This window comes from Castor canadensis, chromosome X (genome assembly GCF_047511655.1).
Source record: "Castor canadensis chromosome X, mCasCan1.hap1v2, whole genome shotgun sequence".
NCBI lineage: Eukaryota > Metazoa > Chordata > Mammalia > Rodentia > Castoridae > Castor > Castor canadensis.
Window position 1 is genome coordinate 78,317,842 of NC_133405.1, and position 14,988 is coordinate 78,332,829.

At 33.2% G+C, this 14,988-nt stretch overlaps 1 protein-coding gene across 1 annotated transcript in view; it reads right to left on the bottom strand.

The window, feature by feature from the left end:
• Positions 1-1,436: 1,436 nt before the first annotated feature.
• Chic1 (cysteine rich hydrophobic domain 1) overlaps positions 1,437-14,988 on the bottom strand; it is a 46,524-nt gene continuing 32,972 nt past the window's right edge. Inside the window, exons 4-6 of the mRNA XM_020152128.2 lie at positions 9,294-9,350; positions 8,971-9,030; positions 1,437-7,758 (exon numbers count right to left, since the gene is read on the bottom strand). Of these exons, the coding sequence (XP_020007717.1) occupies positions 7,708-7,758; positions 8,971-9,030; positions 9,294-9,350 (168 nt within the window). The 3' untranslated portion in view covers positions 1,437-7,707. The remainder of the gene's footprint in view (positions 7,759-8,970; positions 9,031-9,293; positions 9,351-14,988) is intronic.

Sequence of the window (14,988 nt, forward strand, 5' to 3'; positions counted from 1 at the left end):
TACCCCTTCATTTTAAAAAAGAATGTGTATGTATGTGTGTGTGTGTATAGCTATCAGAGTCTGCATTTTTCCCTCAAATTAGAAAGACATGGATTTAAGAAGTGTTTTACTTTCCTTTTAATTACACCATAAGAAAAATAATATAAACCAAATTTCATGGAGACAGGGAATAGTGGTGACCATGGGAAAAAAAGACAAATCTAAGAGGGTCAGGCTGCTACATGGCTTTATCTGATTGTTTATATGTGGGATATCTCATGAAAAGCAAGCCAGAAATCTGGATTTCTATAGAAAGTCTGTTAATTTTAAGTGATTTAATTTTAACTACTTTAAAAAGAGTGAAAAAATTACAGGTCAAAAAGACATGTCTGAGGGCTAGATATGCTTGTTTACAACCTCAACTAATTCAACCTCCTACCTTGGATGTAAGGGACAAAATCGGGCTGAGTGTCCTGATTTTTGCTAGTGGACTACATCTCAAACTTCTTGGCAATTACAACTGAAGAATTCTAGTATCCTCCAGAGAATTTCCTACACGTGTTTAAGTGAAATATGCTATCAAGTATTAAGTATTACTTAATGGTAGATTTAAAGGCATGTACTTCTTCCTTAAAATATGTAAAAAAATTTTCCTACACAGCACATCCTAGTTCATATTTAAGAAGTCATCAATAAAAAGTATGATTTTTGCAGTATCCATAAGTTTCAAAAAAGAATTTTAAGGGCTGGGGATGTAACTCAGTGGTAGAGGACACCCTCAGCATGTGCAAGGCCCTGTGTTTAATCCCTAGCATAAAAATAATTTAAAAGAAAACATAATGAAACTTCTGCATAGGTTTAAGCATACCATGTCTGCCTTACCTTTTCTAACTCATAATCTTTTAAAAATATTCAGTAAAATTACCAAAGATGCTGGGAAGCATTTTTTCTTATTATACTGTATTTTGCTGCTTTTGATGAATTTGCAAAAATCATACACAAGTTTAGAAAAAGCTAATATTAATTAGCTGGGTGCTAATTCAAGTAGAAGATATTAAGACCTTAATTTCTACAATTTGCTGATAATAGTCAAAACTTTTTCAAATAGCTTCACATTTCCACGTTTCTTGCATTAAACACTTATGCTTAGTAAGGTAGAACTGTATTTGTACTTTCACTTTTAATTTTGTAGTTCATGGAAAGACATTTAGGGCAAATGCAAAGTCATTCAGAAATAACTTTCTACTTAGCCATATGTCAAAACTGGGCACAACACAGACTCCTTAAGCCAAAATATGGCATAAATTACTTATAGACTCAGACATAACACTAACCAATGTGGGAAGGGGAAATATACAAAAATGCAATCTTCAAAAGGAAGCCTCAAGAAATTATAATGATGAAAACATAGGGAAAGGAAGAAAGGAAGATGCATCAAAAATCACAATTCAACTTACTAACATAGATTTGCACTTTATTTTAATTTTGCATCCTGAGAATAAAATTTTATCTGACAAGTGAACACGACAGAAGCAGCAGTGAAAGTTTCAGAGAGGCAGGTAGCCTTCATTTTGGCACAGCTGAATAGGTTGAATTCTTCCAGGGGAGTCACTCCTGGACTCAAGGGAGAAAAATGAATTCATTCCACAGGCTATGTAACACTACAAGATGCACAGAAGTTCTTGGTTTAAATGGACACATCCACTATTATTCTCTTCTGGTAAGGCTGTCCCAACAGGAATTCTTTGCCAAAATGTAGAGATCATAGGCTTTCCAGCCAGATATTTTGATCATTGGCAGCTTTCTAGCTATCTGGATGTCCTGTTCTTGCAGCTGAGATTCATATTTGTATGTGATTAGTCCAAGGATGACAAACTAGCTTGTAGATTATATAATTTCAAACATTTGTAACTTGTCCCAAAGTCCAGGCATTAAAACAATTTTATACTATTTGCTTACAAGAAAAACAAAAAAATTAAGAAAATTAAGCCAAGATAAAAGCAAATAAAATAAGCAGGAATGAACAGAACATTTGTGAAATTATTGCCTTGATCATGTAGAGCTTATACACAGAACTATTTTACAACTCCGAAATCAATATTTAGTCCAATTCTAGAACATGACATTATAACACGTCTTACATTTGCAATCCTATTATGTGTGTATATGTACACACGTCAATAAATTAGCTCAGTTATATAATCCTGAAACAGAAAAAAAACTGAAAGCAAAATTCTAACCTGAATATTTATAACCCAGCCTAACCAAACACACATACAAACCCTAGCATTTCATTTCTTAGGGACTAGATAAGCAATTTGTGGGGAGAACCAAATAAACTTTTTATAAAAGTGGCTCCCAACATTTTCACCATATGGACTTTGTCAAGCTTCCTTCTCCTTTTCATTAATCAAAAGCATACAGCCATTCACGGCTTCTGATCAGTGTTGATAAGCAGTGCTAGCAGACAGAATTGAAAGAATATAAGGAAAATGCATGGAAATTCCATGTCTTAGTTGGCTTGTGTAGAAGGAATATAACAGGTCAATGTATAGTTTCTAGTGTAGTTTTTGAAATAATAAGAAAGGCTCAAGAATATTGCCCACTGCTGTCTTCATCTGCCCCAAGTTGGGAACCACTGGTTTATATCCATCTGCTTTTCCCCCTAAATCAAGTATTAACATAATACAATTACTTATGTTTAACAAACAGGGATTAATAACAAAATTTACTACTGAAAAGATAGTTTAAATATGACACTCATTCTGTAGGGTCTTACTCAGAAAGAAAGCATAACAATATGGATTTAAAGGAATCTATTTAGAAGTTATACAATTATGAGATCCAGTATATCTCTCAGTCAATCTCAAAGCACACTAATATATGAAAAAAAATCCTCAATTCCCCTGTGAGGTAGGTCCAGATTATTGTCTCCACTTCAGCAATGAGGACATGAGGTACAGAGGAATTAAGCAGCAGAGCTAAGAATTAAACCAGAAGTGACTTGGGTTTGGTTTGTATTTCACACCATTTTTGTTTCCACCTTGTTTTATCAATTTGTTCCAGCAGATGTTTTTGAGGGTATGGAACTTGAAAAGACACTGGAAAAGATGTTGAATAGGATATGAAACTCTTCAATAGTCAAAGTGGATCATCCTATATCTCCATTGTTGTCACAGCTATAATTCTTGCTTGGATACCAACTGCATAGTCAGATTCCACACAGGCAAAGCACAGAGACCTTAGTCCTCAGTTCCTAGGGACTACATTCAATTTTATCATCATGGGGAACTAAGGTCCAGCAGCCACCTGGTTCTTTGAGTCTGTGTGACATTAACACACAACTAGCAGCCAGACAGCAAATCGAACTTTTACTGTGTGCAAGGCACTACAAGAGTTTCCACCAAGGGTAGTAGATCTGAGAATAATTAATCTACGATTATGTAGAGAAATTTCCTAAGGATTCCTAGAAACACAGAATGTTAGGTAATCTCCAATTTTATGTCCAGCTCTAAGTTCAACCCCATAATTTCACAGATGAAAAGACTGACATGCAATTTAAGTGACTTGCCTGGGGCCCACAATATTAGATCATTTCTTCATATAGTATGAATTTGACAAAGTCCATAGAAAATAGAACACACTCCCAGGCTGCTATCATCAAAATTAAAAGGTTGGCTCAGAATCAGGTAAGGGAAATTTGGGATATATATATATATATATATATATATATATATAGAGAGAGAGAGAGAGAGAGAGAGAGAGAGAGAGAGAGACTACATGAACAGTTATTAATAAAACTCATTCCTTTGTCATAAATTTGAGAAGTTCCAATAGAACTAGCAAGAAGTATTTCCACTATGCAAAGCTACTCCAATTAATGAGAGGAATATATAATTTCTATAGCCTTCTAGGATACCAAATTTTAATGAAATATTATTTTGGGACTTTAAGTTCAAGTAGCAAGGTTTGATTTTTTTTTAAAGTGGTAGCTTATCTGTAAAAAAATAAAAATGCTAATGATGTTTAAAGCTCTCATACATTTAAAAAAACACTTTGTTCAAAGGCTTACAAATGTTATTGGACTTGAATTTTACACAAATAATTAAAAAAGGATAAATTTCATTAAAAATGGTAGCGTGATAAGTATTAACACAGCTTAATTTCTCAGGCATTAGTGTTTACAGGTCATAGTAATATGAATAGCATGGGCATTAAATACTTCAGTGGATTTTTGTAGGATTTCAGTCAAAGACCATTGTCCCAGAACCATGTTAAATTACATGTTCATGAGCATTAAAATCACACTAATTTTTAAGTGATGCATATTCCTTTCCTGAAATATTTTATCATTTTATCATGTCTGAGCCGGGTGCTGGTGGCTCACACCTGTAATCCTAGCTACTTGGGAGGCTGAGATTGGGAGGATAGTGGTTTGAGGCCAGCCCAGGCAAACAGTTCATGAGACCCCCTTCTCCAAAACAACCAGAGAAAAATGGACTGTAGGTGTGGCTCAAGTGGCAGAGCACCTGCCTTTGCAAGTGCAAAGCCCTGAATTAAAAAAAAAATCATGATTGAAGGATAACTAGGAAACAAGCTTTGTATAATAAGTAAAAGAAACACAACCCTCTAGGGAAATATTCTTATACCTAGTTGAAAAGGATGATCTCTAATCTAATGATCTACCCGTTCATTCATTCTGCTTCCTTCTGCATGTTATCTTTGTTCAAAAAAGACAAGGCACTTCTCCATCTACTTCTAAAATTTGACTACAATGGTCTCTTTCCTAAATTAACAAGGGTATAGGAGGGATGGAGTTAAATAAATCTGCAAATGACACTTCTCATATTTGTTATTAATAACACACATACCATTGGCCTTTTGGATGAGCTTAAAAATGTTAAATTGAATAAATCTATTAAGCCAGAATCCTGGGCCAAATGAGAAGCACTGGAACGTGACTTTTAAAGAATTCTTTTAACTCATAACTGCAAAGCCTAGTGAGATTTATATACTTTGGCAAATACACATTATGTTTCTCTGGAACCTATATAATGACAGATTTCATAAAGGAATACTATGTAACAAAGAAATTCAAAACTAATTTCTTCAATCTGAAAACAACTTTCACAAAAATACTTTACTAACCCAATGGAAAAATACAAGCATGGTCTATCCTGAGGATGATAGAAAAAGGGCTCCATGGGGGAGAAATTAATTGCCACAGTGTACTCTGTCATTTCAGCATTTGCTGCTGCCAATTTCAATGAAAAGAAAATAATCCCTCCCCAACATACTCCAAAAACACCCAACTTATAATCAGCTTCCTACAAGGGAAAACTGTTTGAAAAAGCAGTCACACAAGAAAGGAAAAAAAAAAAAAGAAAAAGAAAAGAAGAAAATTACTTGTATTTTGGATGGTTCAAGCACTAAGGTTAATCAAGGAGCATAATGAACAATAAAATAACAAATTTAAGGCTGAGTAGTTAAAATTACGTTACAAATGCTGGAAATTTCTTTATCGCAAATACTACTGTAACTTCAACTAATACTCATCTTAATATTTGTTTCATGGAAACAATTCACTACATTTCCTGCTGTTCTTTGAGCAAAACCAAGTGTGATTTGTACATGGCAGAAAAAGTTAATGTAATTACCATATGGTCAAATTCTAAGGTTACAGAAAAAAAAGAAAAAATTTAAGGATTGACACTTAGAAGCAATTATACTATTAATGAGAATTCTAAAAAAAATTGTATTATGATGAAAATCAATTTTGATATTAAAATGTCACAGTTTGAAGCATAAACTTGATGACAACATTAGCTGGAACATAAACCACAGATACAATTTTTCCATGACCTTAGCTATAAAACAAGACACTGGATATGCATTTTCAAAGGTTTCCATCTTGTCTATAAAAATACACCTTCAATTTTGTAGCAGACAGACACATGATATTTGCAGGCATACACAATATATTAAAACTTAAGAGATTTTGGGTGATTGGGTAGCGTGGGTGAGGTTCCACAGAGGGAGGTGGTAGTGTTTGTACAAACAATTAAAAGCAAATATCAAATAGTGTGTCTTTCTTCTCTCTCCTACTTGCCAAGGAGTATGGATTTCAAATTAGGCATAAATTTTAAAAGTGGGTTAAAGTCTTGACCTTGGTATGAAGAAATAATTGCTCATTTTACTGGGATGAATGCTTGCCTAAAAAGCTTACTAAAAGCAGTGGAGTAAAATGACAAGTAGAATATAATTCAGTCCCAGTCCTTTCAAGTTTATTTTTAGTTGTTTTAATTACAAACAATGCCTGCACATTCAGGCTTATATTTGCAGTTGAATTAATGTGATAAAAAGCTTTCATTATGCTACATTTTCAAATTCTAGTAGAACTGGAGTGTGGAAAAAAATAGAGAAATATGCACATACCAGTCAAATGACTTCATGTGTGGTGAATTTGAAAACATTTTTGCCTAAATACTTGTCTCTCATCAATAATTTCCAAATGTTTAAAAAAGAGCCTCAAGAAAAGGATTAAGAATATTTTATCAAGTATGATTTGGTCACTATATAGTCTTTAGGTATAGTTTCTCAGTTATCTCTCTTTCCCAAAGTAGAATATCTGAACTCTAGAAAAGGATTACCAGTGGCTTTCATGGGGGTCTAGATGCCTCCCAAGACATGAAATCTCAAAATACTTCTTAAAGGTCATAATTGTGTATATTTTCAGAGGAGGCAAGGATACATAGAGAGAAATAAATGAGGGATAGTGAGGCTATGAAATGTGCCAAATGTCAAATAAATTCTTTTTGGGGTGGGGTGGAGGACAAAATGGGAAATACTGAATTAAATGGAAAAAATAAGGTTTCTGGTTGCAGGTATAATGCACAATATCTGAGACAATGATTTTAATTTTAATCCACTTCTTACAAAGGGCAACCCTGCCCTACACCTGAAAACTTAACATACTTGTTATAGCTTTGCCATAACACAGTATGTTAATGGTCTCTACATTCAAAAGGATGCTTGCAAACATCATTCATATTAAAATCTATGCAGAATTGTTGGCAATACAGTAAGAGTAATATTACATTCTGTAAACCATGGCATACCACATTTTACATTATGCAAAGAGACAATATTTACAAGTCCTTAGGAGTTTAAATATTTTATCCACTAACATAAGTGATAATTTAGCAAAGTGCAGGACAAAACCAGTGCTATTAATTACATTTCCTTTAAAAGCGTGTCCTTTAAAAGCAGAGTAAAACCATTTCTAAAAGCTACCAAAAGCTTTATTTAAGTGTGTCCAGTAAGGGATTACAGAGCATTAAATAGCCTAGAAAAATGATGTATATTTAGAAACAGTGAGTATGAAAATTATAAGGCAGCATGCTCAGAACAAGGTTGTTTTCTAAACACCAGCACTGATGTTTCATTTTTAGTGGCAAATATATATATGTATATATATGTATGTATGTATGTATGTATGTGTGTATTTATTTAAAAATTGAGAGTGCAAAACACAAGCCTCATTTAATAACAAAAAAGATGTGCAAATTTTCTTAAACCAACACAAATAAAAGAGCGAGGAGAATATTCTAACCATTATAAAGAATAAGTTGAACACAGCAAAGGAGACCATCTTCATTCCAAAAATCATCTACAAGGCACTAAGGGTAGGAAATGACAGGAAACACAAAAGTGACTGAATAAAACTCCTCAGTCAGGTCGGAATATGGGATATTTTGGTAGGAATTCTATTAGTATTACCTGTAAAATAAAAACAGACAAGAATATATTGACAAAGTATTTTTGACTTAATATAACATGTAACTCAGAAAGCCTATCGTCAATTTTCACAGGACTTTATTTTGATCCTTTACTGTAAGTAAGCAAACTACACGAAACTGAGTTATGTAAAGAACTTACTACAAGTTATGATTAGACTGGCAATTTACAATTAAACCAGCAAACAAAACTAACTTCTGTAGCTAATAGCTATTATTACCTGGTTTACGGTAACTATTTGTTTAGCGTAAGAATAGCAAACTCTTTTACATTTCATTTCCTCTCCCCATTTTTTATTTCAGCAAAGTGGAAGAGATTTAAACTATGCTACATAAATTAGAAAAAACCCTCTTTATTATGCTTACATATGTTTTAATTAAAGCAGCTGATTAGTTGAGGATTACTATGCTTTACAAGTCATTTGTGAAAAATAAAAGTGCCCAAACAAATTGACCAAAACAATTTAACTGCAGAAAGGTTACAAATACAAAAATAAAAACCTAAGATATTTTTAACGTTTTATCTGTAATAGATTTTAGATCATTTACACATTTTCTCCACAACTATTCAAAACAGAAAGAGATACCATAATAATCCTAGCTTATGAGATACAAACGGAATGTTTATTATTAAATTTATATTACCTATTAACAACTTGTAGCTTGGGCAAGTTTAATGTTCTTTTGAACATTAATGATGCTGAATTTATCATAGTGGTTACATGTGAATTTATGTTTTATGATTAAGACTGCATTCCTTTCAATTAAAATACTGAACCTATATTAAAAACTACATAGTTTCTTCACTAAAAGTTAAGATGTCAGCCAAGAAAAAAAGCCAAGAATATGAATTCAGAAGTCAGTTCCTACTTTATGAAAGTTTTGTCAAGATTAAATATTTTGTTCAACAGCAGGTGTCTCACTATCATATACTAAGGTTCGTGTCTATTTAAAAAGAACTCAAGACTGCACGATGTTTTCATCTGAGCATACTTGCTGAGACTTTTTGAAGATTTAAATAATTGTTAGCTTTCAAGGTATTTTAGTTTGGCTACAAATCTAAAGAAAACCTCCACATTCCAACTGACAAAAGTTTAAGCTAAGAAGAAGAAAGGCAGTTGACAGGTGATAAATAGTGTAAAATGTTACATTTAGGATGAAATCCAAAAATGTATTAAAACAACTTCATACTTACATACTCCATCATATTGCTAGTTTCACATTTCCTTTTAGTCAACTTCCAGTGCAAAGCAAGCTAAGAAAATAGAATTTTGTTAAGAATTTTTAAATCAGCTTAAATTAATTACAACCTGTACATCTGAATAAGTCACTGAAAACAATCCAGGCATAAGATACAAGGTGTAACACTTATACCTTATAAAGTATATATATTAAAATTAAGTGTTGATTCTCTAATTCATTCCTTTGTGGCCTGAAAAATTCCCATTTAGTACTTATTTTTTCAATTTAACAGTGCAAATATGTGAAAGGGATACTTATTTGCTTAAAATTTCTTACCTTGTGATATAATCTGTTATTTTCCCATTCTAATAACTTCTGAATTGATCTTCTGGTCTAAGAAAAAGGATCAAGACTCTGTTACAAGATAAAACTGAAGAACTTGGTAAACTTCCTGTATCTATGTTTTTCTGCTTACTTGTAATATCTTATTAACTTTCTCCTGTTGTTTTTCTCTTAGAAACCAGAGAAAAAGCAATGTACTTGACAGAAACTACCCAGAGAAGAGTAATACTTTAGATGATTACTATGTAGTTATAATAAGATAATTATCATATTTTAATTTATGCTTTTCACAATGAAATATATATAAATTTCTTTGTGTTATGTGGCCATTTACTGGACTACTATGAAAACCTTACCAACACTGCTAAAATAATACCATCTACAGATCTAATCTAGATTTTCATAGGAGTACTTTTTCCTTCTCTTCTTCTTTTTTTTTTTATTTTGGTGGCACTGGGGTTTGAACTCAGGACCTTGTACTTGCTAGGCAGGTGCTCTATCACTTGAGCCACACTTCCAGTCCTTAGGATTACTTTTTAAATAAACATCTAATATGCTAAGATAATCTGATTCCTCAGAGAAAGTTTTCCTATCAGAGTTCCTAGCATAACACCTAGCAGTCAGTCAAGGTCTACAAGCTGAATAATACAAGCCTAGGATTTCCACTGAAAAGAACATGTTAGAAACAGTCAGCAGGAGCACTTACATTTAGAAGGAAAAATGTAAGTAAGAGAAATGGCAATATAACAAATGGGCACAGGCTGAGTTTCTCCATTCAGAATGCATGCATTTTCTAGAGAGTAAAAATAGTTTGCAAAGCCTATGAGGACATTAAAAGATTATAGGCATTTTTATTCTTACTGGAAGAATATTATAGGGAAGGGTACTATAAGGTTGCTGATAAAATTAAATGATTTACAAGCCAGACAACATCTGAAACAGTTTATAAAGTACCAACTTTATGTTGGTACTTTCTTATGTTGATAAGAAACTATTCTACCCATTCAACTATGCAAGTTAATAATCCATGACAACTTAGTTTGAAATAAACCCTAGCCATTTACAATTGACTACATCAGCAAAAATGTTAAAAGTATATTTTGGGGTCATTATACTTGACAGAATCTAGACAAAAATCAGATGGATAACAAATAGACTGAATTAGTTACTGAAAGTCTTTCCAAAGCCAGGTGCCAGAGGCTCACACCTATAATCCTAGCTACTCAGGAGGCAGAGATCTGGAGGATCACGGTTCAAAGACAGCCTGGGCAAATAGTTCACAAGACCTATATTGAAAATATCCAACACAAAAAGGGCTGGTGGGGTAGCTCAAGTGGTAGAGTGCCTGCCTAGCAGGTGTGAGGCCCTAAGTTTAAACTCCAGTACTGCTGGGAAAAAAAATGTCTTTCCACAAAGAAAAACTCAGCATCAGATGACTTCAATTCTACCAAATATTTTAAGAAGTAATACCAATCCTTCACAAATTCTTCCAGAAAATAGAGGGAATACGTCCTAATATTACTGATACCAAAGCCAAAGACATCAAATACCAAAAAGAAAGCTACAGATCAACAACCCTCATTAATATAAACAAAATATTCTCAACTATACTATCGAACTGAATAATTTACAAATTAATCTCCCCTAGGAATACAAAAATAAACTAATGTCATACATTATATTAATAGAATAAAGGGAAAAAGCACACATGATTATCTTTTTTTTGGTTTTTTTTGAGGTCTCACTGTGTAGTCCAGGGTGGCCTGGTCTTGCTGTGTTGCTCAGGGTGGCATTGAACTCATGATTTTCCTGCCTCTATTTCTCCAGTGCTGGGATTACACACATGCACCACGACACGTTTATCTTAATAGATCTGGAAAGAACACTGGACAAAATCCAATAACATTCGTGATAAAAACCCTAAAATAACTAGGACTAGAAGGGAATTTTCTTACCCTAATAAAAGACATCTAAGGAAAGTCTACAACTACCATCATACTTTATGGAGAGAAACTAAATGTTTTCCCCGTAAGATTGGGAATTTAGGGTGGTTTCCACTCACCACTTTTCCCAACACTGTATTGGAAATTTTAGCCAGGGAAATTAGAAAACCCCCAGCAAACCACTAAAATATGACTAGAGCTGCTAAGCTGTTCAACAAGTGGATATAAGATTATGGAAGGTACAATTCTGGTTCCTGTGATCTTCAGCACCTGACATTACACCCATGAATAATGTTATGTGGTAAAAAGGAGGGTGCAGATAAAATTAAAATTACAGACCAACTGGCTTTTTGTGGAGTAGAGTCAATATAACCACCTGAGCTCTTAAAAGCAGAGAAACTTTTCTAGCTAATGGGAGGAAATTTTTGAAATAAAAGAGGGATTCAACCCACCATTCTTGGCTTTAAGATGGAAAGGACCACAAAGAAAGCTCAAGAATGAAATGAACTTTGCCAAAATCTGAATGGGATTGGAAGCAAATTATTTCATGAGAATCTCCAGAAAGGAAAACACCTGTCCCAAGACTTTGGCGTCATGAGACACAAATAAGAGTACCCAGTTGAGCCAGGTTGTGTCCAGACTTTTGACTGTGAAAGTAACATGAATGTTTTCTATCCCACTAACTTTATGGAATTTTCCTACATCAGAGTAAACCAATAACTAAAGGGGCTGTATCAGTGATTTAGCACTTGCCTAGAATGCCTGAGGTACTGGGTTCAATTCCAACTACCACAAAAAAGTAAAACAAGGGTTAAAGGTAAAGAAGTGATAAATAGATGGAAAATATCCCACTTTCATGAATCAGAAGATTTCACACTAAGATGGCAATGAACATGGAGCATTCTCTAGGATAGATCATATGTTAGATCACAGAACACATCTTAGCAAATTTAAGAAGACTGAAATCATATTATATGTCTTTTCCAACAACAACGGTATGAGATGATAAGCCATTAATAAAAGGAACTTTGGAAAATTCACAAGTGTGTGTGAAAATTTAACAATATGGACATGAACAACCAATAGGGTAAAGAAGAAAATAAAAGGTAAATAAAAAATATCTTGAGCCAGGTGCTGGTGACTCACACCTGTAATCCTAGTTACTCAGGAGACAAGAGATCAGGAGGATCGCAGTTTGAAGCCAGTGTGGGCAAAAGTTTGTGAGACCCTATCTTGAAAAAAATCCATCACAAAAAAGGGCTGGTAGAGTCATAGGCCCTGAATTCAAACCCTAGTACTGCAAAAAAAAAAAAAACCCAAAAAACAAACAAAAACTTGAGACAAATGAAAATGGAGACACATACCAAAACTAATAAGATTTAAAAAAAGTAGTTCAAGAGTGAAATTTATGGAAAAAAATCTGTATCAAAAAAGAGATCTCAAATAACCGAATGTTATATTTTAAAGAACTAGAAGAAGAACAAACTAAGCTCAACTTTTATAGAAGAAGGAAATAAAAACTGCAGCAGAAAAAAACAACAGAAAAGATCAACATAACTAAGAATTAAGGTTTTTTTCAAAAAACTCGACAAATGCTTAACACTAAGAAAAAAGGAGATAACTTCAATAAGAAAAATTCAGAAAGGAGAGAGAAGATATTACAACTGATATCACAGAGGTACAAAGGGTCATAAAAGAATATTGTAGACAATTATATATCAACAAATTGACTAACCCAGATGAAATAGATAAAATTCCTAGAAACACACAATTTACCAAGACTGAATCATGAAGAAATAGAAAATCTGACCTGACTGATAATGAGTAAGGAAATTGAATCAGTAATAAAAAGTCTCCCATCAAAGAAAAGCAGAGGACCAGATGGCTTCTTAGCTGAATTCCACAAACATTTAAAGAACTAATAGCAATCTTTCTCAAATTCTTCTAAAAAACTGAAGAGGAGGGAACACTTTAAACTCATTTTATGAGGCCAACATCACACTGATACCAAACCCAGAGAAGAACACTACAGGAAAATTACAATATCCCTAATGAACACAGATGCAAAAAGTCCTCAGCAACATTGCAGCAAACTGAATACAAAAGCATATTAAAAGCATCATTCATCATAATAAAGTGGGGTTTATTATTGGAATGCAAAGAAGTTCAACATATGCAATTCAATAATAATGAAACAACACATCACCAGAAGAAAGGACAAAAAAACCATATGAAGATCACAATAGACACAGAAAATGCAGTTGATAAAATCCAACATTTTCATGCCAAAAATCTAAAAAAGTTGATTAAAGAAGGAATATTCTCATGACAATAAAGACCATATATGACAAGTCCACAACTAATATCATTGTCAATGTTACAAAATTGAAAGCTTTTCCTCTAAGATCAGGAACCATTCTCAGCACTAGTATTCACCATAGAACTAGAAGTCCTAACTAAAACAGTAAGGCAAGAAAAATAAATAAAAGTCACCAACATCAGAAAGGAAGAAGTGAAATTGTCTCTGCTGAGGACATGATTCTCTATATGGAAAACCCTAAAGACTCAACCAAAAAAACTGTTAGAACTGATAAATGAATTCAGGTAAGGTATAGTTGCAGCTGGGGTATGGTAGAATATGTCTGTAATCCCAACACTTGGGAGGCTAAGGCAGGAGGATTGTAAATTCAAGGCCAGCCTAGGCTACATGGTAAGACATGTATATGAAGATAGCATAATGAAACCTACCAAACACTGATAAAAGGGGGAGAAGAAGGAAATGGAATATAATGGAGGGGGCAAACTTATTCAAAGTACACTGTATATATGTATTTCCATACACAATGAGACCCCCCCTCATATTAATGTGTGCTAATTCAAAATGTAATAAAATTATGAACTAACTAACTAAATAAAGTAAAAGGAAAAACGACTCCCCAAATCAGGATACAAATTTAGTATGCAAAAATCAATTGTATATAAGTAACAATTAACAATCTGATGGAAATTAAGAAAACAATTATAATAGCAGAAAAATACTTAGGATTAAATTTAACTATGGAGGCAAAACACACACACAGAAACTATATGACATTGCCAAAAAAGTTACAGAAGACTTATATAAATGTAAAGACATTTTGTGTTCATGGACTGGAAGGCTTTGAATTGTTAAGATGATAATATTAGCCAAAACAAACTACAGATTCAATACAATCTCTGTCAGAATCCCAATGACTTTTTTAATAGAAAAAAAAAATCCATATGGACTCTCAAGACATCCCTATTAGCCAAAAAAAAAAAAAAATCTTGAAAGTGAGAGACAAAGCTCAAAGACTCACACTGATAAAATAAATTACTATAAAAGGTACAGTCATCAAAAAAGTGTGGTCCTGGTATAAATACAGACATATAAACCAATGTTGTAAAGGGTCCAGAAAAAAACTTGAGTACATGGTCAACTGATTTTCAACAAGGGTATCCATTTTCAAATGGGAAAGTAGTCTTTTCAATAAATGCTGTTGGGAAAACTGGATATTCACATGTGTAAGAATAAAATTAGAGCCTTATCTTACATCATATATAAAAATTAACCCAAAATCCATTAGAGAAGTAAACGTAAGAGCTAAAACTCTAAACACATCAATTTAAATGCATCATACACAATACTCAGAAGAAGGTAGAAAAAGAGTGGAAGACAAAAGAAACACAAACAAGGCAATGGATAGAAAATAGTAACAAGTGTGGTG